This window comes from Balearica regulorum, chromosome 22 (assembly GCF_011004875.1).
Source record: "Balearica regulorum gibbericeps isolate bBalReg1 chromosome 22, bBalReg1.pri, whole genome shotgun sequence".
Taxonomy (NCBI): domain Eukaryota; kingdom Metazoa; phylum Chordata; class Aves; order Gruiformes; family Gruidae; genus Balearica; species Balearica regulorum.
This window is the reverse complement of record NC_046205.1, coordinates 6,879,378-6,903,579: the sequence shown is the minus strand read 5'-3', so window position 1 is coordinate 6,903,579 and position 24,202 is coordinate 6,879,378. Positions and strand designations below refer to the sequence as shown.

Genomic DNA, 24,202 nt, shown 5'->3' with positions numbered 1-24,202 from the left:
ATAAACTAACGACTCCAAAGCAGGCTAACATTTCTCACATGGTAAAGACTCCCGTCCCCACATTCCCAATATCCAAGATAGCAGATACCCGCTCCAAGCGCATCCTTTGGTCTCCAGTGCCCACTCAATCAAAGCTAGTGGTATTTTCCCACAGGATCTCATTCGCAGTTAAACAAACTGAAATGTTTATTACAATTAAATTCTTCTTGGCAAGTATACATCATAGGACCAGGAACTTCTTGCATACAGGGTTTTCCTTAAAATTGAATTAATTTTCTCTAAACATGCTCCATCATTTTATGCTCTGGAGATTTTCGGCAATTTACATCCCGCTATTTAGTTACTTTGTTGGGCCTTGCTGCTGAAAAACTGGAGACTATAAGCACTCTCGTGTGGGCCTAGAAGTGAGCCATTTTCATTTCAGACAGACAGCGAGTGATGTTTTAAATTCACTTCATCCATTTTTGTTAAGTGAATTTTGCATCCAAAATTCAGGTGAGTGAAGTGTCCAAACGGTACCTCTTTGATGGGTGTAATGGACTATGCAACAAAATGAGCAATTACCTCCTCTTCTCTAAAAATTATTTTAAGAAATGTTACGTTCTGCTCCTATTTGAGTTTATATAAAATATAAACGCGAGTTAATTCACATCCCTCCTGTTTAACCCTAGAGTCCCCCTAACAGCCCAGTCATCTCACCAGAGTCATATGCATAAAGAAACTACGAATCTTGCTTCTGATTTGAAAAGAACCTAATGCAAAGATGAACAGACCTCATCGATTCGCTTACTGCAACAGGAAAACACGCCAGTGACAAAGTGACATTCTGAGCACGCTTCTAACATGTCAACCGCTAGATATGCTGGAAGTAACTTATAGGGAGACCATAAAAATCCATATTTAAGCTCTTGCACAGCAGTGGTATGATTCTTCTGCAGGGACAATTAAATAAAATGCAAAGAGAAAAAGAGAGAGACTGCTATTGCCTCTGTAGAATTTCTAATAGGTCTTTTTTGGTGTGGTTCCTTATGCCCACTCCTAATTTTACAACAGTAACATTAATTCAGTTTTCAAATTCTTTACAGTTTGACACTTTCCACACTAAAAGAAGTTATGAACCCCAGTCTGTCATTGAGCGGGAAGCATACAGTATATATTAAATGCACACACACCGATCCCCTCCATTCCCACTTCAAGGAGTTAGTATATGCTTGTGAATAGAGCACTGGAAGTGATGCAGTAATGCAGAGGGAAGAGAGGGAAAAGCATTAAAACTTTTAAGAGTGACGAAGTTTTAGAGATTACTGGAAAGTCAAATGAAATGTTCAAGGAGATCGTTAGACAAAGAGAGCATAAGGAGGAGCCAAAAAACTTACACACTGATGTCTTCTGGTTGTTGTCCTTGCTGGGCATTAGCTTCACCCCTCTGGACTTCAGCTCGATTTGCTTTTTGACTACAGAAACAAATTTAAAACAAAGCAAAGACAAGGAAAAGATTTAGCTAAGCATCAGGGATGATTTAAAAACAAAATGAAGCAACCGTTGCACACCACCTGCACTGCAGGAGACCCTGTGTCTTCCCCTGGCAGCTCAGACCCCTGGAAACCATCAGGGCCCCTTTTCATTTACCTCGTTAGGTCCGGAGCAGTGTCTCTGGGGCCCTGAGCCAACCCAACCGGAACACGAACTGGGCACACAACCCCCATCCCGCTGTAACTGTGCCACTTTGCTTAACGTACTCAAAATGGGAAATGGGCAAAAGGGAAGCTCTAAGACACTTCGGGGGTCCTGAGTTACTTTCACCCAGTGTTATGATGCAGTTATTCCACAATAAAACCATCCTCTGCTTCTATGGGAATACAGCACTCACATGAACACCCCACAACCTAAAAATTGTACACAATCTGCATCAACGGTAGACTCAAAAAGGCAGTAAAATAGCAGAAAAAAGGCCATATAAACCCCATATTATTAGTAGAGAGAAGTATGAATTTACAGACACCACTATTAACAGCCACAGGCACATCAATTATAAAATCTGCGCGGTGACTCTACCAGAGGTCCTGTTGTGACCATTCACCTCCCCGCTCTAAGCCTCATCCGGAAGACGAGACAACACACGAGGGTAGCAACAAGATTCCTATCCATCGCCAAGACACTCCAATCCTTCTCTGCAATATGAAAATTCCCCACGTAACTGAGCAGCTATTTGTTTTTATTATCTGGACTTGGCTGTTACTGAGGCTCTCTCTACACGAGAGGGTTTTGCACAAAACCTACACTGCCAAAACCATCTGGATACTGGCAGAGACACAAACAGCTTCCTGCAGCACACACACAGATATTTTTGACTAACACACACCAGAATTTTTACTGGCATATTTGAAGTTAACGTGGTTAAAGAGTAACTTCACATCAGGAAGCATGATGTCCAAATCACTTTATAGGATCCTTCTCCTGAAAAGCCAGTCCTTATCTATGGAGAACAAGAGCCCATCTTCCACTTCAAACTGTTCTTTTCTTGTTCTTTATCTTGTCATACTTTCATCCCTAAATTAGCACATTTCTAAGACAAAGTTGTCAAGAAAAATTACCGATATAACTAACAAGTTTTTTTAATCATGCTTTTTTAGCTTAAAAAAAAATAAAAATCTGTTTATAACATCTGTTTGCAGGAGCTTCAGACAGGGAGATGTCAAGCATTATTCCTTGAAGCTTACCTAAGGTAGCGCTTTTCTGAGCTAGATGTTAGCTTGGAGCTTTTTGTTTATCATTTGGTTACAGCTTTTTGCTTTCTCTTTAAATAAAGCAGTTATAACTTCAAACTGAGGTCCACATTAGCTTAAAAAATATTCATGAAGAAAAGCTTATGTTGTTCGTGTCTTTCTTACTAGTATCTTTAATCTCTTGGGGGTTTCTTGCCTTCTTTTTTTAAGAAGGGAAAAATAATTAACAGTATGCCACTTTCAAAGCAAATCTAATACACCTCCATTTCTTTTTTACTGTAATCCACCTGCAAACGCACAAGGAGAAAAGCAGCAGATCTCGGAACGCCCCGAACAGCCACATACTCCTCCAGGTCACAGTATGATAATTCTGGGATATTTGCAGCCTGCCCTGAAGGTTTTTAACAAACTGTATCAAGAGACCAGAGAAAGGACACGGGGCTACAGGAGCTAAGATTTGTGGGCAACTCCAGAACCTATTTCTGCCTCAACTAGAACAGTGACGGCTTTAAAACACAAACGAGAACCACAAGGCTGCACCGAAGACCACGGGATTACGGGGCTACCCCAGCTGCCCTCCTGCCTGTGCACAACCGCCGCCCGCCAGCATCGCTCCAGCTGTGCCGCGGCTCAGGGTGCCAGCAGATAACACCCTGGAGCAGGGGGCTAGACGGAGGAGCTTGCAGGGTCCCTTACACTGGAAAAAAGCCGTGGCGCTGCCTGTAACAGAGGGGGTCACGGCTACTACCATGTTCTGCGCAAAGCCCCCAGCACCAGCACCCTGCTGTTCAGCAGGAGCAGCCCGGCTCTTCCAGTGGGGAAGGTAAATTCCCGCTGCCTGCGGATGCTGCCCCGTCCTGCGGCGCTCCTCCCGGAGGGGTTTCCATCCAGCGCAGGACAGCACAGCATCAGGGCTGGGGCTCTCCAGCCTCCTGCTGATGCTGCAGTGCAGCAGGCAAACCATCAGCGGGATAAAGCGCTGAGGAGGTCCTGTTCTGCTTATCCTCCGTAATGCTGCGGCTAATGATTCTCCGGCACCTTCCAAGCAAGTACAGGCATAACCTCATAGTCACAGCCAATATTCCCTCCCAGATAATAAAATACAGTTGAGCCCAAGTATCTAAGGCTAAATTTGAGCTATTGCAGGATGTACAATGGCTCATGACTTTGCAGTATCTAATTCACTGCCCTGTAAAGTGCTTTGGGGAACCATCAGTAAGAAAGCAGCTTTATAAAAATAATTTCCATTTTTATATTCTCCGCAACTTCCCATTGCAAGTTACTTTACACAATTACCAGTAGATTTTTCTCCTAGCCACACACAGAAAAGCACAAGTCTGTTGATTTCTGCATGATAAAGCCTTCTGTATGATAAAGTAGCCTTAACACCGTAGACAAGATAAGGCATCCCTCAACTACGGCAACTCGCATTGATTTCACAGGGCTGCTGAACATCCCAAAGTCCAGCAGAAGGCAACTGGTACAGAGAGTTCACAACTTCACCACATCTGGGCCTTGCACACAACTGCAAATTTTTAAAAGGACACGCTAACTAACAAAGGTTCACCCATACTCACTCCTGCCTTCCAGAACCCAGCTAACAGAGAGCCCCACTCCAAATCCGTGACTAATGGAAAGCCTAGCTCCGAAACAGCCGACAGTAATGAAAATAAGCAGCAGAAACCAGACATTCATTACTAAGGACCAATCCTAAAACACAGAGATTAAACTGCATTACCCATGAAGTATACACTCCTCTAATTGCATCGTGTCTCTTTCAACAATAATTGATAAAGAGAGATCACTACATACTCTCCTCTTAATCCTTCATTTTGTTTGCGACATGGAGACATAATGATGAAAGTCGAGCTTTACGAATTACTCATATTAGAACACGTCAGAATACAGTATCACTTGCTTTAAAAAATTAATAGGAACAATTCTCCTACTCTATGCCCTCAAAAATCTGGTATATAAAAATCTATTTTGTTTATAAATCTGAATGTGGAACAGTACTACAAAGGACTGTGTCAGGATAATTGGATGAACAGAAATTCCTCTGTTTTCTGGAGGTTTCGCTGCTCACACATATCTGATAGATCTAATGGAATACTCAGTGTCCTGTCAAATTTGAAAGATGACATTACAAAGCTTTTCCAGCAAGCAGCCAGACTGGGGTGTTTCTTTTAAACCGTTTCATGTTGCTCTAAACGAGAATTTAAGGAGACATTTATTTATTTTTAATTTGGAAAACAGCATTTCAGCCAAAGTCTGTTCCACGAACCTCTGCTCCCCTTGCTGGGGAATTGCTATTACATACAGGCTTGCCTGAACCTCTCTTCCTCCTGCTGGGGTGTTTTAGCATCATCCGGGGTAGCACAGCAGGTTGCTTACAGGGATTCTCCCTCAGGCTGGAGGTGAAGAGAAACACCCCGAGATGCAACCACGTGGAAACTCCTCATTTGTGCCTTCCATTAGCGAGCCCAAGCAACGGGTCTGTAGGAATCGGAGCCTGCGACAAGCACCAGCACGGTCCCGTCTCTGCCCCTCTCAGCATTGCCCAGGAGACTCAACGGGTTGCACAGCGTGAGCTCGAACCCCTTTGCAGCCCAAAGCTGTGCTCCAGGATTGGCAGATCTTTAAAAATTAGGCATATCTATTAAATAGATATGTATGTATCCTTAAGAGCCACTTACGTGGTGCGGTAAGTGCAATAGATAGGTCATCGGACCATACTAAAGGCGACAGGTCTGCTGCTGTTCTGCCCGGTGCTGCGGGCTGAAACTCGCCCACATTTATTTTCCTGCCAGAGGGCGGAGGACAGAAGGGGAAGGGAATGGGGCGGGGAGAGCAATAAAAAGATGCAATTACGTGTGGGTAACAATCAGCTAAAGAGCAATTCAGGATCCAACTTGAGTAATAAAATATGTGGAGAGATGGACTACGCCAGCCAGAGCATTATTTAGATCTGCTTAGCATCATTTTAAATTCAGCAGCTTTTTCATTACCTCATCACTTGCAACCCCTGCACTGTCACCTGTCCCCAGCAAGGCACTTTGAGCTTCTTTTCTTACCACCCGCAGGTACCCAGCACCTTTCTGGGAAGGAACGCAGGAGGAGTGGGAGGAAGGAAAAAAGATCGAAGCACTGATTTCTCTAAAGTCCCTTTTATTGGCTTTGCAGGGTGCGAGGAAAGAAGTATTTGCAAGAATGCAAGATTCATCTTACTAAAAGGGAAAAGAAAATGGAAAAAAATATTTTAACTCTCCCTGGAAGGGAACAAATTTACTGTATTCAACATAAAAAAAACCCTGTATACAGGCTGATTATATCTAACCTTGCTTTTACATTCATAAAGAGATTTTCAAACTAGGGCACGGATTAGAAAGAGCTGAAACGGAACGTACAAAGGCAGCGTTCTGCTAAAACTAAGTATCAACGCTAAACAAGCTGGAAGGGAAATTACTTTCTTACAGATTATCAGCAAAGCCAGATACTGTCTCAGAGGACACAGAATGTTAGTAAGTGATGTAGGTACGTGTCTTCAGAAAACGGACGATGAGTTAGATTCAACCTAACCTTCTCTTGGACAATCCTGGGGTCTGCTTACATCTCTACAGTGGAAAAATACATTTTAGTTGCTCTACTTCATATGGCATTACATACCCTATTTTATATGTATTTATTTATCCACACTAAAATATTTATGTCCAAACAAGGTCATGTTCCTCTGAAAAGGGTCATGCTGATTTTTTTGAAGTTGCATGGGCATCTTTAACATTTTATGGACACAGATTCCATTGACTGCAAAAATCTTGCCTTTATCCCTAAGGGTGGTGTTTGGTTTGGGGTTTTTTTGCTTTGTTTCTTGTTTTGTTTTTGTTTCAGTATTGAAATCTTTCCTAACAGATGGAAAGAACCTGACAAACTCCACAAAAAACAAGAAGTGTGTGAAGAATGAGTGTCAGATTCCCTTTACCAGCTAGACAGAGGTCCTGCTTCAATGCCATTTCAAGAGCACATTTTTAAGTTCATCTTTTAAACACTCAATACACAAAAGCACAGTTCATTATATCTAACAAAACAGTTTCCAAGGAGTGTGCTAGATTAGAACCCCCTGACATTTATCTAATCAGAGGAAATTATAACATTAATCTTTACTTTTCTATTTAAGAAAAAAGGATGATTCAGACAGGTGTTTTAATAGAAAGCAGCAATCATGACAGCAAAGGAAAATGTCATATCAAAAGCCATCAGCTGCATGCAGTCGTTTATTATACAGAAAAAACAAAGGTTGGGGTTTTTTTTCCCTTATAAATTAAAGTTATAAGTTAAAGGAAAGCAAGGGAAGTTAACTAACAATGGTGATTCATAAAGCAAAGCCCACGTTGAGGCCATGACAACACTGCTAAGGCTAAACAAGCGGAACAACCAGGGCAAGTTTGCAGATTTATTAAAGGAAGCTCCTCTCCCTTTCACTTTGTTCCTGTTAGTCTAGGGCTACGGTACTTTTTCTCATCGAACTCCCATATCTTCCTTTTGAGGAAAGCTACTGAACTGACTCAAGCCTCCAGAGAGCGGACGAGGAGCTGGATGTTGTTCCTGCTCCTTCCCTGCTTCATTTTCCCCCTCCCCAATCCTGCCTCAGAGCCGGCTGCCTACAGCCAGTCCACACCCAAAGTCCTTCAAAGTCCTCAGAAAACCGTGTAAACAGTTCTCCAACCCCCTCAAAGCTGTTTTGGTGAGCGTTTGGTCCCAAACAGGATGCACTGAACTGCAATTAGTCACAGTTGCCTACAAACCTCAGAAGGCATCAGGATTTCCTCTCCCTCCACAACACCTTGAGATCCCAATCCTGAAATCCATCCTTCTAGGGATGGCGAGTAAGCACAGGACAGCTTACGCCTCACTAGCAACAGGCGCAGCGTAGACGCAGACACGGTCTCCGTGGGACTCTGGAGCACCCTTCGCCGGGTGGCACCCTGTCCATACGGCCATACCCCACACAGCGCGTTCTGCAAAACTGCAGGCAAAGGAACATCCCCTTCCACTAACGAAGCGTACAGTGCAAATGAATTTTCCCGTAGCTCACAAGTGTTTGTACTCCCAACAATTGCCAACAGTAGCTCTCCACATGGCGATGCCTGGCTACCCAGCTGGAAAGTTAACAGGATACAGAAGGATCATGCAGGAAGTTAACTGTATATTCCCAGAAAAAAAAAGAAGCATGGCTAAACACGCACTGTGAGTAGTGAGACCGGGCAGTAAGTGTTTACCTTGATACTGGGCACTGAACCCCTTCTGCCTGTGGTTGCCATCTGATGTGAAGTGAAGCCGCAGCCAATTTTTACTGCTGATAACTGGGGCAGGCAAATTCATTCCAGTAAACCTGCAAGAAACCAACCAACAACAGCCAAACGTTATTCTGACTGTGAATTATACCCCAAACGCCTGTCCTTCCAGGCAATCCTTCTCCTACGGGAATACAGGAAATCCTGAACGAGCACCATAGGCTCAGAGAGCGCCCCATGCACCCCGTGGTGGTTTCTATGCATCCCTTTGCTTGTCTTCCCACCTGATGGTGACACATTTGTAATTACAGGAGTTTCCATACGAGGGGCTCAGCTGGGTACTCACAATGTCTGTGGTACCGGAGAAACAGAACGGGTCCAGCTGGACAACCCAGAAGCTCCAGTCTTCTCCTGCACCACACAGAGTGAGTGGAAGGTACAAGAGCAGCTCTGAACTGGAGGAGCTCTACGTGTTTCCCCAGAGTAACAGGGTCTCGTAGCTCTGTCACCTTTTGTATCTTATTGACATCACACAGAAATGACAAAATCATCTCAGGGGACATGCTACACCTAACGTATGCAAGACGAGCTTGACTCTCAAGCTTACTCAGTTCCTGTCTTCATATTTGTTAACCTTGGTTAAAAAAAAAAAGTATGTTTATTTTAAGTGAGGAAGAGAAAAGATTGCAAGAACAATTTTCTTTTACTGGAAATAGCCAGCAAGAAGCACTGATTTATGATCCATCCCAACCTGGAGAAGATTACAGCCATCAAACATAAGGTGGAAAGCTCCACAGCCCATTAGCAGTCCTTCAGCAACTGTTCTCTTCATACCTCTTTATACTTTTTTTTTTTTAAAGTATTATGCTGTTTGCTTTATTAAACTCCAGATCATAATTCTTGGCTGAGTTGTCACATGCCAAGTCTAAGTCTGGAACGATGTTTACCAAAGTCACAGCACTCTTGAATTGAGGTATATAATGGTAACATTAACCATGGTAAGGAGAACACCACTACCATGACAAAAGCTATTACGGAATCCTATTATTGTTAATGAAAGTCCATTTAATTTTTTAATCATAGACTATCACTTTTTTAAAAGTTATCGGCATTCCAATACCTATGCTTTTTTTTAGATGAAGGTAAAAGGATCCTGGAAATCTATTCCATTCAAAAAGATACTTCAGATTTTATTACTACACATTTTCAACAGCAGAACCGACAGCCTAGAAAATATTTTAAAAGTCCTTCACTCAACTAACACCTCCAAAGGTGAACTTACCTTTTGCTAAAGCAAGTGGTAGGGAGCCAGGATGGTACTTGGCAGCATATTTATTAATGGTAGCTGAACTGCAATGTAATCCTGCTCTACTTGTTAATGAAATAGCAGGGATGATTATGCTGCATAACTAATGCATCTCTGCCACCTACAGTACAGACTTTAAACCTTTTATTATCTCGTGGCTGAATTCCGCATAATTACGAAGCATGACTGAAACCATTCTTTACACTACAAAATTGTTTAAGGTTGTTCTTGATCATTTCTCTATTATTTTCATCTCAATTTTGCAGACCCTTTTGAAATACAAGGTGATATAAAAAACTGTATTTTACATGGCATTCTGCCATCCTTGGATAACTCAAAGACAGCTGAAGCAATTTAATTTGAAACTTTTTCAAATAACCAAGTTCAAACAAACATATTTTGGGCTGAGATCAAACATGGGATGCCTAAAACCAATTCTGAGAAAGTTACTACGGCTGGTTGTTATGACAACATGTTTAAACTTAATACTCTTACCCCTAAAGGCTATTTTATTATTCATTCTGAATCAATAGTCAAACTTCTCGTAAATAAACTTCAGGTATGCAGAGCCAAATTTTACTTTCATAACTGTGGAGAGCCAAGTAATTCAATTGCCTGATATAAGGACTAGAGAACAATAAAATTAACCTGCCTGAATGAGGCAGTATTTCACTCTCCTGTCCCTTTTTTTTTTTTTTTTTTTTAAATATACCTATCCTTTTGAGAAGCGAATTCAGTAGCCTACAGACTAGTAATCTACTTACACATACACTTCGGTTTAAGTACGTGAGTAGATCACTATTAACTTCCAAGAATCCCACATACATGAAGTGCTACAATTCTACCAGCTAAGTGAATTAACAATTTGAAAATCAATTAGAAAAATTAATGGATTGCACTTCTTGCTACCTTTGCAATAGCATAAATAATTACTGAAGGCAAAAGCAGGAGTAGAGAAATAGAAAAATAATCAATCATAACCTCAGTGCTTTGCACCCACTTTGCACTGCTATAAAAGAAATACAGAAGATTTAGGGTGAAGGAAAATGGTTCCCTGAATTTCCTGCATGGAAATTTTCATCAGCACCATATGTCATTTGCTTAAGACATTGACAGCTTTCTGAAAGGACTAAATCAGCCAAGAAATCACTATCAGGTCCTCATTTCCATATACACCACTGCTCAAACTCTCAGCTCACAAAAAGACCATATTCTCTAGGGCTCTAGTCTAACAGACTCCTTTTTTTCCCCTTTTATCTTCCTATCCCTTTTATTTCTGAAGTTAAGCAGCTCATTGTTAACGTCAGGTTGCAGGTTGCGGTATTTGGGGCTATTTCAGATCCCTGGTCCTGCTGGTCACCAGCATCCAACTCAGGTCTTGCACTGAAGCAACAGCTGAGGGACACCAACAGCGACGGCAGAGGAAGAAGCTGCTCCCTTCTTCACACCCCCCGGGCTACGGGAAAACGTCCCAGCAGCAGAGCATCTTTGCCGAGCGTCAGGAATCCCAACGAAACCCCTAGGACAAGCACATGGAAACGCACCCACACGTTGGAAGCGTGGGTTTTGGAGTTGGGGTTTTTTAATTGATTCCAGTTCATAGAATTAGTTCAGGAAAATACAGGCTTTACTTTTTGATTAGCTTAATTGCTTGCCGAGATATAACTTCAGGCGCCTCGAGCCCTCTCATACACCCCAAGGAGGGAAATCCCTATACAACGGAAAAGGAATATTTAATCTGCGAATGCTACTGTTCCTCCCAGCCCCACAGCAGTTGTCAACCTGCACACGTGGAGCACCTAATGGAGGAAAAAACCCACCAGCCACCCCTTCTTCAGTGCCGAAGGGGGGAACGCGCTAGAAGGTGCACGCTTTGATCCCAAAGCGGGATTCAACCAGCAGGCAGGCCACCTCACTCAACCGGAAAAGGAGCAGCCCTGTCTTCCAGTTCCTCTTCCCCAGTTCCCACCACCAAGTCTGCAGGTGGAAAATTGCAGGACGAAGGGTTCCTTCCCCCTGAAATGCATATTGCCCAGCACCAGACTGGATGTGTCCGGGACAGAAACGTTCTGGTGGGAAGGAAACAACATGGCTAGAGCTAGGCATTTCATGGGAAACGCCCTGCTCAGCTGCAGTTAACTACTAGCTTTTCACCATAAGGGTGCACAGGTTTAAAATAATCATTTGGAAGCATTAATGGTTAATTGATAATGGAATATTTAATTACAGATAAACACAGTTGAACTGAAGCAGCTGCATGGTCTCTGAATGCAAATGCCCTGGCTGCTATTGATGAATCTCAAACGAAATGGGAAGGATGCTCAGCAGAGGCAAGAGCCAACAGCAATCACAAAAACCAGAGGAACACCCCAAGACTCCTGCAGGAGCTCCCACCGACCGCTCTGCGCACGGGCATAACGCCGGGCAGCCCCCACCAGTGCTGCTCAACCTGCGGGCAGACCGAGAGCAGCCCAAGGCAGACGGTAACGGCTGCGACAAGCTCCTGGAGAGGAGCGCTGTGACACAGAGAGCACAATGTCTGTGCCGCCAGCTTCTCAAGGTCACGTTATTTTTCTTTATAAGCCCAACGCTGCCTTGCTGTCTTCAAGAAAAAGGAGGAGCTACATTACAGAGACTCAGAAATGCACAGAGCTAATTAAAAGAAGCTGAAACTCCTTTCCACATTCCCCAGTATACTTTTGTACTACATTATGTGCTCAGAATTTTCAGCACCTACCATTAGCCCAATAAATGACTGAATTTCTAATCGTCCAGTGAGTCACATAAATAAAAGCCCTTCTATTTTGGCCCTCTGCCACTGTATTTTTCAGTATTCCAGACTTTTCCTTCTTTTTTTAAAAAATAAGTCTATTAGCAATTTGCAAAACTTTTCAAGCCTCTATGTCCATTTCCCCCATCCTCCCCTTTCTTGCTGTCATCACCAGGAGATATGAATCACTTGATTAAATATTCCGCTTCCTGAATATGGCAACATGTTAACTGAAATCCAAGTCTTTAGAATGACTAAGTAGCAATGCAAGAATTGTTTTTTTAAGGAAAATCAATAATCATTACTCACTGATGGGACTTCGGTACCTGCTTTATATATTAAGCACCTTTGTAATCCTGAAGTCACGTGGAGAAAGAGACGAACTGAGCTTCCATCCAAAAATTTCATTTCCACAGCTTTGCCTGTCTGAGTCTGGAGGCGACCAGAGAGGATGCTGAGGCACCAAGGCTGGGCGAGAAACAGGCTCCTTCCTCCGACTCCCTGGCCCAGGGACTGAGAACTGCGAGAACAGCCTTTCCCTGAATGTTATTTCACTCACGTCTCCAGTCTAGTCCCACAAGGACCGTGATTTTGGGTGCTTTGGCTCGTGCTCTACCCACGAGAGGTCCTTGAAAGCAGAAGTTACTATTTGAACCACTCTGAACATTTTGCATGAGAAACAGCCTGTCAGAAGATGCCTAACAGTTCAGGCCCTATAAGATATTGAATAAATTTGATCAAGTGTCTTCAACACCAATATCAAGCAACCAGCGCACAGAAAATACAAGAATCCGCATAATTGCTTGAAGAGCGTTTAACAGCCTCAGAAAAACTCGATGATTGGATTTAAAAATACTTTTTTTCTTGATGTCTAAGCCTGACTTATCTTCTGCAATTTAAACTCATCCTATGCACAGAGGACAGAGAACACATTTTAGCTTTTTACATCGTTTTCCTTTGGGATCCAGCGACACCAGAAGCTAGGTTCCCAGCAGCCGCGGGGAGCCTGGAGGACAGCAGGCTCCCAGCTCCCACGGCCATCTCCACAGGTAAACACGCCAGAACGACAGGAAGAGCCAGCATCCATCCTTTGAACGTGAACAACCAGTTTAATCTTAGCTCTTCTCTGAATGAAAAGGAAAAAAAAAAACCCCAAACTGCTCTAGGGGCAGCTGGGTCATTTTGTGGTTGAATGAGGTCGGTGGAACAGTTTATTTACCAACATTTGTGATCAGGATGCAAGTCCCAGCTGTTTGTTTTATAAACCTGGCAGAGAGGACTATGTTAGGAGAGGTCCAGCATACACAGAAGACAAGAATTCACGTGATTGCAAGTTTTTAAAAGACCTAGAGAGAAATACAAGCATGCCAGGTGCTTTTTGCCATTTCCAAGCAGATTAATCTGCTGCGGGTAGAGGTCTGGTGCACTACGTGAAGCTTTCCTTCTGCTGCACCAGGTACTAGATTTATTTACCTTTCTGATCATCTTAACTTCCAGGAGAGCAAACCAACCCACCCACCCAAGAAAGCAACCCCACAGATGCTCAGCGGTAACTCCCACGTGCTCCGTAACCACGTACCAGCAGGCAGCTGCCAGTCCACGAGCCTTGCTCAACCCGAAAGACCCGCAGCATTTGCAGAATCTCACCCTGTCCCCAGGCCACCCCACCCCGAATGCTGCCTGCGCGTTTAGATGGCCTGTGAAAGAAGCATCTCTTAAGCAACTGATTTTATCCCAAATGCTTTCCAATTTTTTTTTTTATTTTTTTTAACCAGAGCATTAAGGCATTTTTGTCCTTAAGTGAAATTGAAACCTCCACGTTAAACGCAGCTCCTCCAATTCCTTCACTGCATAATACAGAAAGGTTAATGGTATCAAAACTCCTCTTTTGAGCAAAAGCAGTGAAGTGTGGTTTTCCTCCACTAAACTATTTTCTTTAATTCTTTTCTTGCTCTTGTATTTCACATTGGATTCAGGCATTAAATATTTATACCATTCACTCAGCCATTCCTCCCTTGGCACAATTAGTATTACTGTACATGGACGGTGCTGATTAATCTGCATTCACGCATCATTATCTATTTACAATCCCAATTCCTGCTTTAATTTGGTTCCACATGGAGAGAAAGAAAGGGAAAAAAAAAAATCAATAAAATGTCAGAAGGTGAGCTAGAAGCACTAGAATAGTGGAAGGAGATATTTGCAGACAGAAGATCCAATTTTAACCACCCTGAAATTTGATTAGCATGAATTTGACCACAGTACTTCTTAAAGAACCCAAATACAATGAGCAATTCTTTGTGCAGATGCTATACAAACCGACTGTAGGAGAGCACGGAGGCAAAGGTCACTACTGAAGGTAAGAACTCTACTCAAATCACATTATGTCAAGTGTGTTACTTTGGGATAATGGATTTAAGCGTGAACTCGAAGGTACACGTGCCCCGGTGCTGTCCAGAATCAGGGTGTAGTCAAACATCAGCTTCAGGGAGCCCAAACAGGTAAAAGACACTGGGGCTTTTTTTTCTTTTTTTTAAACTATTCTCATTTTGGTTTCTCTTTTAAGAGACCTCAGAGAGGAGGTTACACTTCCAAGGTCACACCACTACTAGGCTCAGGACAGGGAGCTGCACCCTGAGCTTCTAAGATTCAGAAAAAAACTTTTCTGAGAGGACATTTATTAACTGGCACCTCTGAGACCTCCCTGGGACTTTGCCTCAGCAACGGCTTGTGTCAGACACAAGCAACGCACGACGTGTGAAGGTTGAATCCAGTCTGACAGTCTCCACGTCTCCCCTTTCGCAAGTTCGTACAAGCCCGAAGCCCTGCGTTCCATCACTGCCTCCACCTGCTCGGGATCCCCTCCAAGCACAGCTGAGACGCAGCCTCCTAACAAGAACAAAGATTTTAACAGCAACTGGTCTTGGTCAGGGTCTGTCAGGGGACCAGGAATCCTTGACTTTACGGCAGGTCCAAGCACAAGCACTTGCACGAAAACTGCAGCGTCGCTGCGCTGTTCATGCTTTCCCAAAAAGGACTCCGAGGTCAGCCTTCTGCTCTGTGCTCCCACGGCGCTGTGCACCAGGCTTCTCAGTTGCCAGCCGGGATTTCTCAGCAGCAGAGCACAAGGCAACCCTTCATTTAACCTCTCTCTTTACATCCCCTTGGCACACGTGTGTAACTACGCGCCTGCTGATAATCAATAACATCAGCCAGTCTGTGACGGACACTGGGTCCCCCAGAGCCTCTAACACTAACGCTTAGGGTGAACCTGTCTGATCTCGGACCTTCCCAGAGCACAGCTTCTCCTTTTCCTGCTCCGGCTGCATTTTAAGACTAACCAAACGCAGACCCACTTCAGTCGGTGGGGCTGCCTACAAGCAAGAGGTGACGAGGTTTGAGCAGCATTTCCAGGGCAGGATAAAGCAGTCGCAGGGAGCTTAATGCTACCTGACAGTCGCAGTCAATAGGAGATTTAAAAAGAAGAGCATGCACTCCTGGAGCCTTCACAGAACAAGAAAAAAATAGAGACAAACCACTTAAACTTGGGGCCATAGATGCTCAGTTTAACGAAAATTGTTGAGGGTACAGAACTGATGCCAGCCCAAGCCCCGGCACCCCCAGCGCTGCTTTGCAGCTCCACCGGCTCAGCCTTGACAGAGGCTTCCATTTCCTCACAGTCTTTATTACACTGAAGCATCCTGACTATTCAGAGATTAATTTTCCTTTCAGTACAACTAGGGGACACATTGCAGCAGCTCTTCATATCTCTGTGCATTATTATTCACTTCACCTGTATTTTTAACTTTTCATCCAAACCTCTCCTCAAATTATCATGAGAGCTGTACCATTAATTCTGAACATCTTATTTCAGCATGTCTACTCTCTTAAACAAAGTATACTTAAGCACCTCTAGACCTCCTCTTTTGGTCGCAAGAGACATCCCATCACAATGGACTTTTACAAGGAAAATGAATAATTAGATCAAGTTATTGTTCCTCGCTAAATGCTGTAGGGATAGAAAGAACACACCTGCATCTTAAGTCTGTTTCAGAAGCACAGTTACACAAGCCTAGAAGATGCTCAGAAAACGTAGTGAGAGATCAGCTTCCCACCTCACCCCGCTCCTTTGCAAGTGTCAGGCTGTTGACATGTAAATCCCCAGGGACTCCTGACTATGGAGCACCCTGTAAAAAAGCAGGGTGAAAGTGAACTTCTTGGCCCCATCAGGTTGTGTCTTGTCATCAGATGAAGTACCTATCAAAGAAGAGGAGCTTCAAAGTCCTCTCCACCATCAGCACATTCTTCAGACCCACAGTGGAGCTCAGAGGCCGTCTTAACCCCAGGGACAGATTTAAACAAGAGTTCTTTTCTGCAAGAGGCAATGCTCTCCTCCTTTTCCAGAAGGAATGAAAACTTGCTTAAGACGACAGGTTATTTTAGAGATGAAACTTCTTGGCACGTTCAGACGTACCATGACCCTACAAACTCCAGTGAACCTGGTGACACCAGACGAGCTCGTGATTATTGGAAATAACAGAATATCAGAGATCTCCTCAAAATCAATCCTATCCAGAAAATGCAATCGTTACTGACTCAGGACTGTACTACTGAAAATGAAAGAATTCTTCTAATTTGGATTTCACCTTGGTCTTAGTTCCTGGATGCAGCTTTAGGGTAAATCCCTCTCCTGATGGAACTAGGTCCCAGCTCTTTTGACCTCAAACCCTCTGCCACCTTCTTGTTTTCTCTCAAGAGTCACACTGATCTTTTAACAACTGAACTCAGCTTTAGCTCTGAGAGCAACCAGTCACTCCCACAGCCTTCCGGTTATAGCGATACCTGCCTTTGCTCCCTCCAAAAGTGGAGCTGAAAGAGAGGTCTGATTAGTTTATCACTCGCAGCTTGCTTACTCTTTTTTCCTTCCTTTTTTTGCATTCCATTGAAAGATGAAAGTGTTTCCATGTAGCAGCAAAACTTCAGTCATTGACATCAACTTTAATTACTGCCTGCTCCCAGATAAATTTGCTGGCTAAAACCAAATCAATACTTTTTTTTTTTTTTTTTTTGCAGGAACCTTTACACTTAAGTTCTTAATTCTTCATTTTAAGTGACATTTCCCCAGCTCATCTTTAAAAGAGCGTAAACCAAATCTTTGGCTGATTTGAGTCAACATAGCTCCATTGGAGAAAAAGCCAAACTAATTTACACTGTACAGGTGGTCTGACAATCTAATTTCACTGCTGTTTTCCTTAACCTATGAGATGTTTCAAAATTATTTCAGTCTCATCAGTCTGAATTCTCTTGGATCTCCATGTCAGATTAATTATGGTCACTTTAATGAAGTGATTCACTAGTCCACATGCATTTCTGAGACTGTCATGGAGCAATTCAACAGGTAAGATAGTCTCTGAGGAATTCTAATTAAATTTAAATTTATTTATGCACATACCCACCCACTACAGATAAATAGTTTCTTACCTTTAATATATAGAGACAGAGTATTACAGACATATTTACACATATGCACATGCTAGATCTAGAAAAGCAAATGGCTCATCTTGCAGGCAAATACTTTGTTTTCAAGGCATTAGTAAAATTTAGATTTTTCCACTTTTAGAGTAAAATCAGCTCCATCCTGAAGGCACAACTTTACACACCACTTACTGCAGCAATGAGCAAAACGCAGATGGTGCGTAAAGGTAATGGTAAAGCACTCGAGTTGGCCATGAACAGAAAGTTAGTCTTAGTCTTCACCGTAATGCAGCTGAAGCCACATTACAGCTTCAACTGCAAACTGTTACCAAGGTCATACAGGAGGTTTAAACTTCAAAGCTGAAGATGTCTGGGTAATTCTAAAATCTTTCAGAAGAGCCATATCTGGTGATACAGTCTGGAGGAAGGGGGGGGGACTTCTCTGCTCTGCCACAGACTAAACGGAGGGACAAAGTCCAGAACGTCAGCTTTCTTCCACACATCAGGGCTGGGAAAGTCACATCCCAGAGCCATGAAAAATTCCCACCCTGTTGCTGTGGGGTGAGTCACCATCCAAAGCTATCAAGGCAAAAAGGCTCCTCACACATGTCAGTGACCGGAACGGTACTGCCTACAGGTAGATCTCCTGGACTTCTTGCAAATGGGAAGAGAAAGGCCCCCCCCAAAGCAAAAGGGCCCTTAGCGCAACCCACCTCACTGCCAACTGATTGAATAGAAGGACGTCAACTGACAGAACAAATCTTTATGGCTCCGAAAAGCAAGTCAGCAAGAGCACAGCCCCATCAACTGTGATGGCTGGTACTGAAAAAGGAGAACATATTGCAGCATTGGGTGTGTTTTATTACATGAAAGTACTTACCATAATACTTTTACTATGGAAATAGCATTTGGCTCCAGTTATACCAAAAAAGGTAACAAACATGATTATATTTATTCTATTCAGGAGAAAACAAACACTAATTCAACACAACAGAAGAAGGGCTAATGCAATTGCAGCTTACTAATACTGCATTGCAAATCCCCCAAAGAAAGCTGCTACAGCTTTATTACAATTTCCTCTAAACCCTTTCTGCCTTACTATCAGCGCTACAGAGATTGTTTTTTCTCAGTGCAGAGTTAGATGTGTTGATAACAAGAGGGACTATATTTATTACTAGATAAATAACAACCATTTCCATCACTGCATGCACAGATATACTCACATCTTTGTCAGTCTAACAATACCTTTAAGTTCCATTAAACTCAGACTCTTTATTGACAGATTAGGCTGGAAAGCCATGGGGCATATTTTCACAACATTCAGCCCACAAACTTCTGCAGACTGAGACCAAGAAGTTGAAAGACAATCCAAATCTCCATCCCCCACTTTTCCAGCACACCAGCCATAGAGTTGCTTCCTTTGGGAACTGGTGCACAGTCAGGTCACCTCACCTTTGTTTTAAATACACAAAAATCACTGAACTGATACTGCCTTCCACTGCCTAACTTTACAATGTCACATTAATAATGGAAGACGCTACGCTTAAGTGACAACTGGAGTCTAGATTGAAGCTCAGCCACATGCAAACGAGACACAGAAGTTCATGAGCGCCTCATTTTCTCCTGTGGACTCTGCCTTTATATCCTGGCACTGGCTACAGTACGTTCTCCTTGCAGGAATCCTTTCGTCAAGCGTTAGGCATTCAAGGAGAAGAGAGGGACATATCCAAGCCTGCTCTGAGAACCTTTCAGGCTCTTGAAGAAAAAGTATCTTTAGAAAAGAGGCGGAAAGAAGGCAGTCACATGCGTAAGACAGTGACCTCTCTGAAGCCCCAAAGGATGTTCACAAGGTTTACCACCATATTCAGGATTTTAGCCCTAAGTCATCTATCAGCCACTGCAGTGTGTCAGGTGTCATCCGCTGTCACAGCCCACGTGCCATCTCTAAAGACTACTTTCCTGTCTTTTTTCATTTGTTTTTTGTAGTTTCTACAAAGGCTCTTCTACAGTGCAGCAAAAAGTCACAGAAACTAGGAGAAAAAAACATTTGGAAACTGAAGCTTAGCCTACTGACAGTTCCATGAAGACACGCTAAAATTACAGCAGTCACGGCTGTAGAAATTACAACAAAATGCAAAGCAGCCTCAGGAAGAAAGGAACCAGAAACTGCGAGTTCTCTGAAGCAAAGAGTTATTTTCTGGTTTTACATATAGCACAGTGGGATATGAATGTTACCAGAATTTCTACATAAGTCTGCAACTTAATGCTGATAATAAATAATGGCACACAAACGTACCAAACGCTGAAATACATCTTTGCAGGCACGGTACTCCTGCCTGCCTTTTAAAGATGAAGGGAACTGATGGGCTGTGTAAGAAGGTGAGGTGGTAAAGCCTCCAGAGAAAGGTGTAAGCCAGGTCTAATGGCTGCTGCCTCCAGGCAAAAGTCTGAACTAATCAAGTGATGAATGGTCCCTGGGTGCCCAGCATGTCTGCAGCAGCTCAGTCCCCTGACCATTCCCACCAGAACGGGACACTGATTGATGACAGCAGCACCACGCAGCTCAGGGAACACGACATCCTGTCCTCCCCCCGCTCCCACCAACTGAGAAGAGGCTCAAGATTTTATTTATTTTTATCATTTTGAAGTGTACATGAACCTGGACTGATGGCAACATCCCTCCTAGCCAAAAGTTACAGCCTGCATAGATTGCTTACACAGTGCTCAACTCTCTTATTGTATCGTGCATTCTTGGCCCTTGCGTAGACCATGAAAAAGTGCTGCCTTGTTATAGAAAGCATATACCAAGATGGAACTAGATCCACCACTTCTGTACTTCTGGGTATTTACATAAAGCAACTACATTTCCCATCTTTTTAGCAGACAGAACAATTTTAAACTATCACGGTCAAGACTGTTATACTTCATAACTTCCAATTGCAGTAGGGTGACAGTAGGACTGGGATTTCTGTCGAAAAGGGCTTCGTGGAACCATCTGCTTATTTACTCTAGATGTTAATTTAGCATGAAGTCCAAAATTGAAGAAAAGCTGCATAATGGCTTTAAGCCAAATCCACAGAAGCTACTTTGTCCCTAAACTCCAGCCTCAAACCTGCTCAAAATTCTTTAAGCAAGGGCCTTCTTGTGTCCTCTCTACAGAGAGCACCCAGCGCAGCAGGATCCTGAAACACGGCACAGCTCTCGGCCACGTCTAGCATTCAGCATCACCACACACCACCAACCAAGTGCCAGCAACTCCAGAGCTAATGCTAAACCATAGATTCTTACTCAAAGTCTAATGCCAAGATCTCTTTTGCAATAATACCTACAGCTGAGATTTAATTTGAACAAATAATACACTCTACGGCAGTATTTCCCTCAGCTTCTGCAGGTTTTTGACCAGACCGTAGATCTATGTTGCAAGCATGTTTTACAAGAGACAAAAATGAGGTTTTATTGCTGCTTAGGCAGAGTTGGCCAAGAACAAGCTGGAGTCTGCTCCATCATGCAAATCAGTTGCATCTCCTAGTTTTGAGTAGCAGACCAAATCCTGTCCCTCATTTACACTCAGCACCGCAGGATCCCGCGCCAAGGCTAGAAAGCAGAGATAGCATCCTTAGCCTCCTTCCAAGTAGCACACAACTCTCCTCTCTCTTGAGCATCTCTGACAGTGATTCAACATGGTCGTTTAGCAGCCACCTCTGTTGCTTAAAAATTACCATGACAGGTATGGAATAGTTTCTTGTTCTAACCTTCAGCTACTACCAGGAGAAAGTAGTTTCCCTTCCTCCTTGGTATAGCCACGCATGTTTATATAGTGACTGTGTCTGCCTTCATCATCTTTTACATTCATCTCCATGGCAATTTTCTTTTCCAGACCTTGTTAGCTGCCTTTCTGGGAATTTGTTTCCAACCTTATATTTATTCAGAACTGGCATTCCCTCCACATGCGACAGCTGCTGGAAAATTATATATATCCCGTTAGCAAACAATACAACAATGTCTGAGAAATCTGTCCGTAAAGCTTGAAGAGGTTTGCTGGAAATTGGGAATTTATTTTTTTTAAATTAAACTCTTCAATTTCTGAATACAGACATATTCTAGATATAAAGACAAAAGGTTGTTCCGAAATTTTTTCTTTGTGAAAGGTACTTTGGTAGATGGATGAGGTAGACTCCAGGACACCTGCAAAGAAGCTGCTCCATTTTGTCATATCGCTGCATCCCTCCTACCAAACCCTTGCATATTTGCTCAACCTTTCTTCAGAAAGAACAAGCAGAACTCTGTCCATTAAGGAAAAAAGTTGCGTCCACTCCCTCTTTCCTAAGCACGCTTTCGTGCCAGAAATAATGGGGGCAAGAGAGGAGAAACCTCCCCAAGAACCAGGTCCTGAACTTCCCTCTCACGCCAAACGCCGCAGTGCTCACAAACCAAACTCTGCCTCCTCCTTTCTAACCGCAGCACTCAAGGTTTGTCCTTAGACATTAGCTTCCTGGAATAGCTTACTCAATCACAAAAACGTCTTCTGTGCTAAACTTAAGCTGCCAAAACTTAAGCTTTAGAAATAATTAACTGTGTATCTGACAGTTGCAAGCGCCCGTAATCAGATAGGAAACTACGTAAAAATACCTTCCTCTGAATGCTAGAAAAAAAAAAATAATTCAGAATAACGATGTCCTTGAAATTAGGCAGTACAAGGAGGTCAACTGAAAGCAGGTCCGTTAGCAGTAACCAGTATCTCTGAGCTCAATCTTACCATCTTCAGCACAAAGTGCATGGCAGGAATATTGCAAGATGGTGGTGTTCTGCCATCTCAGTTAACAGATGTACAAGAGCAACTTTGCTGTGAAAGATGGAATAAAGATGTGCTTGTTTTGCTGCATGCTTAAGGCAGGAGGAGAAATCCAGGGAGGACTGTGTTGTGTGACGATTGTGTGTTATTTTCTGTCTGAAGTCTGGAAGGGATAAAGATATTCCACACTGCCGCCAACATAAAACCAGTAGCGCTGGAAAAAGAGGTGAATATCTTTATCTTCCTCCCCCTGAGCCCACTGCATCTTCCTCTGGACACCAGCACGGGCACTGGATCGTGGGGACCCCCCCGTCTCCCACTCCCATCAGGAACTGGGGAGATGCACAGAGCTGACAGAACAGACACCCGGCCTGCCCCAAGCCCCCCCCAAACCCCACTGAATTGCCTTCAAACCAAGGCTCATCTGTTTGGTATTTAACAGAAACGACGCCTGATCTTAGCCAAGCACCGTATCGTATGCCGTCACTGAACACAAGAACGACAGGTCAGATCTTTGTGCGTTTCCTGCTCTCCTCTGTACCGTCCCTGGGACCTGAGACAAGATGCTTCCACACCTAGACAGGGCTCCGTGACTTCACAGGGCCAGGACTCACCTCTTCAGCCACCAGCTCCCTGCAAGAACACGGCGAGTCATTTAATTTGAAAATTTAGTGGTAAACTACTTCAGCAGCAGTGTACCATTGTCAGAAGTACGTGCAATGCCGTATCTACACGACTGCGACAAGAGCGTGCCGCAGTTATGGCACGGGCCACGGTTAACAGCAGCAGCAATGTGCAAACACAACTACATCCACATGTAACTGCAGCTACAGCATCAGTACGACGCGCCCGCTGCAGGCGGCACGTTCCAGTAAGTCCCCCTTCGTCTTATGGGAACCCCTTTTGCACCTTCCTATTAAAAGTGAAAATGCCTCAGTCTCCAGTATAAACCATTAATATTTTATGCCTGCAAAGAGGCTGCAAGGGGCAGTGGGAGAAAAAAATTAAATTACTCTCCAAGGTCATTCAAGCAGACTCGGTAAATGAGGCCTCCCTGAAGATTCATAAAGCTGAAATATACATGTCCTGTATATTAAAACTTCAGAAAAAGAGAGAGATCAAATATTATTAAAGCTCTGAGTGAGAGCTATAAAAGGCAGGAAATCCAGTGTTAAGTCAAACACTGGATCAAATTCAAAAGGAGCAGAATGGAGGAGAAAAAAAAATATACAGATAAGGATTGTTTCCAACTGTGAACATGTTTACCTTATTAATTTCTGATACTCCTATCCTCTGATCAAGGTGCTTGGGATTGGGCAAAAATTAAACAAAAGCTAGGCACAGTTCCCAGAAAACCGGCCTGGGAGCACTATATCTTCCACAGACAGCCCATCAGTAAATCTCTCTATTCTACACAGAAGAGGTCAGTATATAATTATCCACAGTACCGAAAGGGGAAGCGGCCAAGGTGACACAACATGCCGATGGCCCAGAGCCCAGGTCCCCAAGCCCTGATCTGGTGCTCTTTTCTCATGTGCAATCTGCTTAAAAGTCTAGACATGCCTGGGGTAAGACCTTGCTCTGGAAAAGTCATATATAGATGCTGATTTATTTGTTCTCGTGCTTCCTGTATATTACATAAAATATTTCTGTCCCAAATTTCTTCTAGGTCCAGAACTGTGTTTACCCAGAGACCAGGGGCTGGAGAACGGACCAATTCAGCACACTAGTGGACACTTCAGGAGCTCCTCACACCGGCACCATCAACCGCACCAGCCCTTTCCAGTCCTGCGCGAACCGGCCCAACTCCAGACAGCGTCAGGCATGAAGGCTTCTCAGCCC

General features: G+C 43.4%; 1 protein-coding gene across 2 annotated transcripts in view; it reads right to left on the bottom strand.

The window, feature by feature from the left end:
- Positions 1–24,202, bottom strand: part of CSMD2 (CUB and Sushi multiple domains 2) — a 302,970-nt gene that overhangs the window by 159,727 nt on the left and 119,041 nt on the right. For both annotated transcript variants that reach the window (XM_075773922.1, XM_075773923.1), the window contains exons 6-7: positions 8,003–8,115; positions 1,377–1,454 (exon numbers count right to left, since the gene is read on the bottom strand). In XM_075773922.1, the coding sequence (XP_075630037.1) occupies positions 1,377–1,454; positions 8,003–8,115 (191 nt within the window). The remainder of the gene's footprint in view (positions 1–1,376; positions 1,455–8,002; positions 8,116–24,202) is intronic.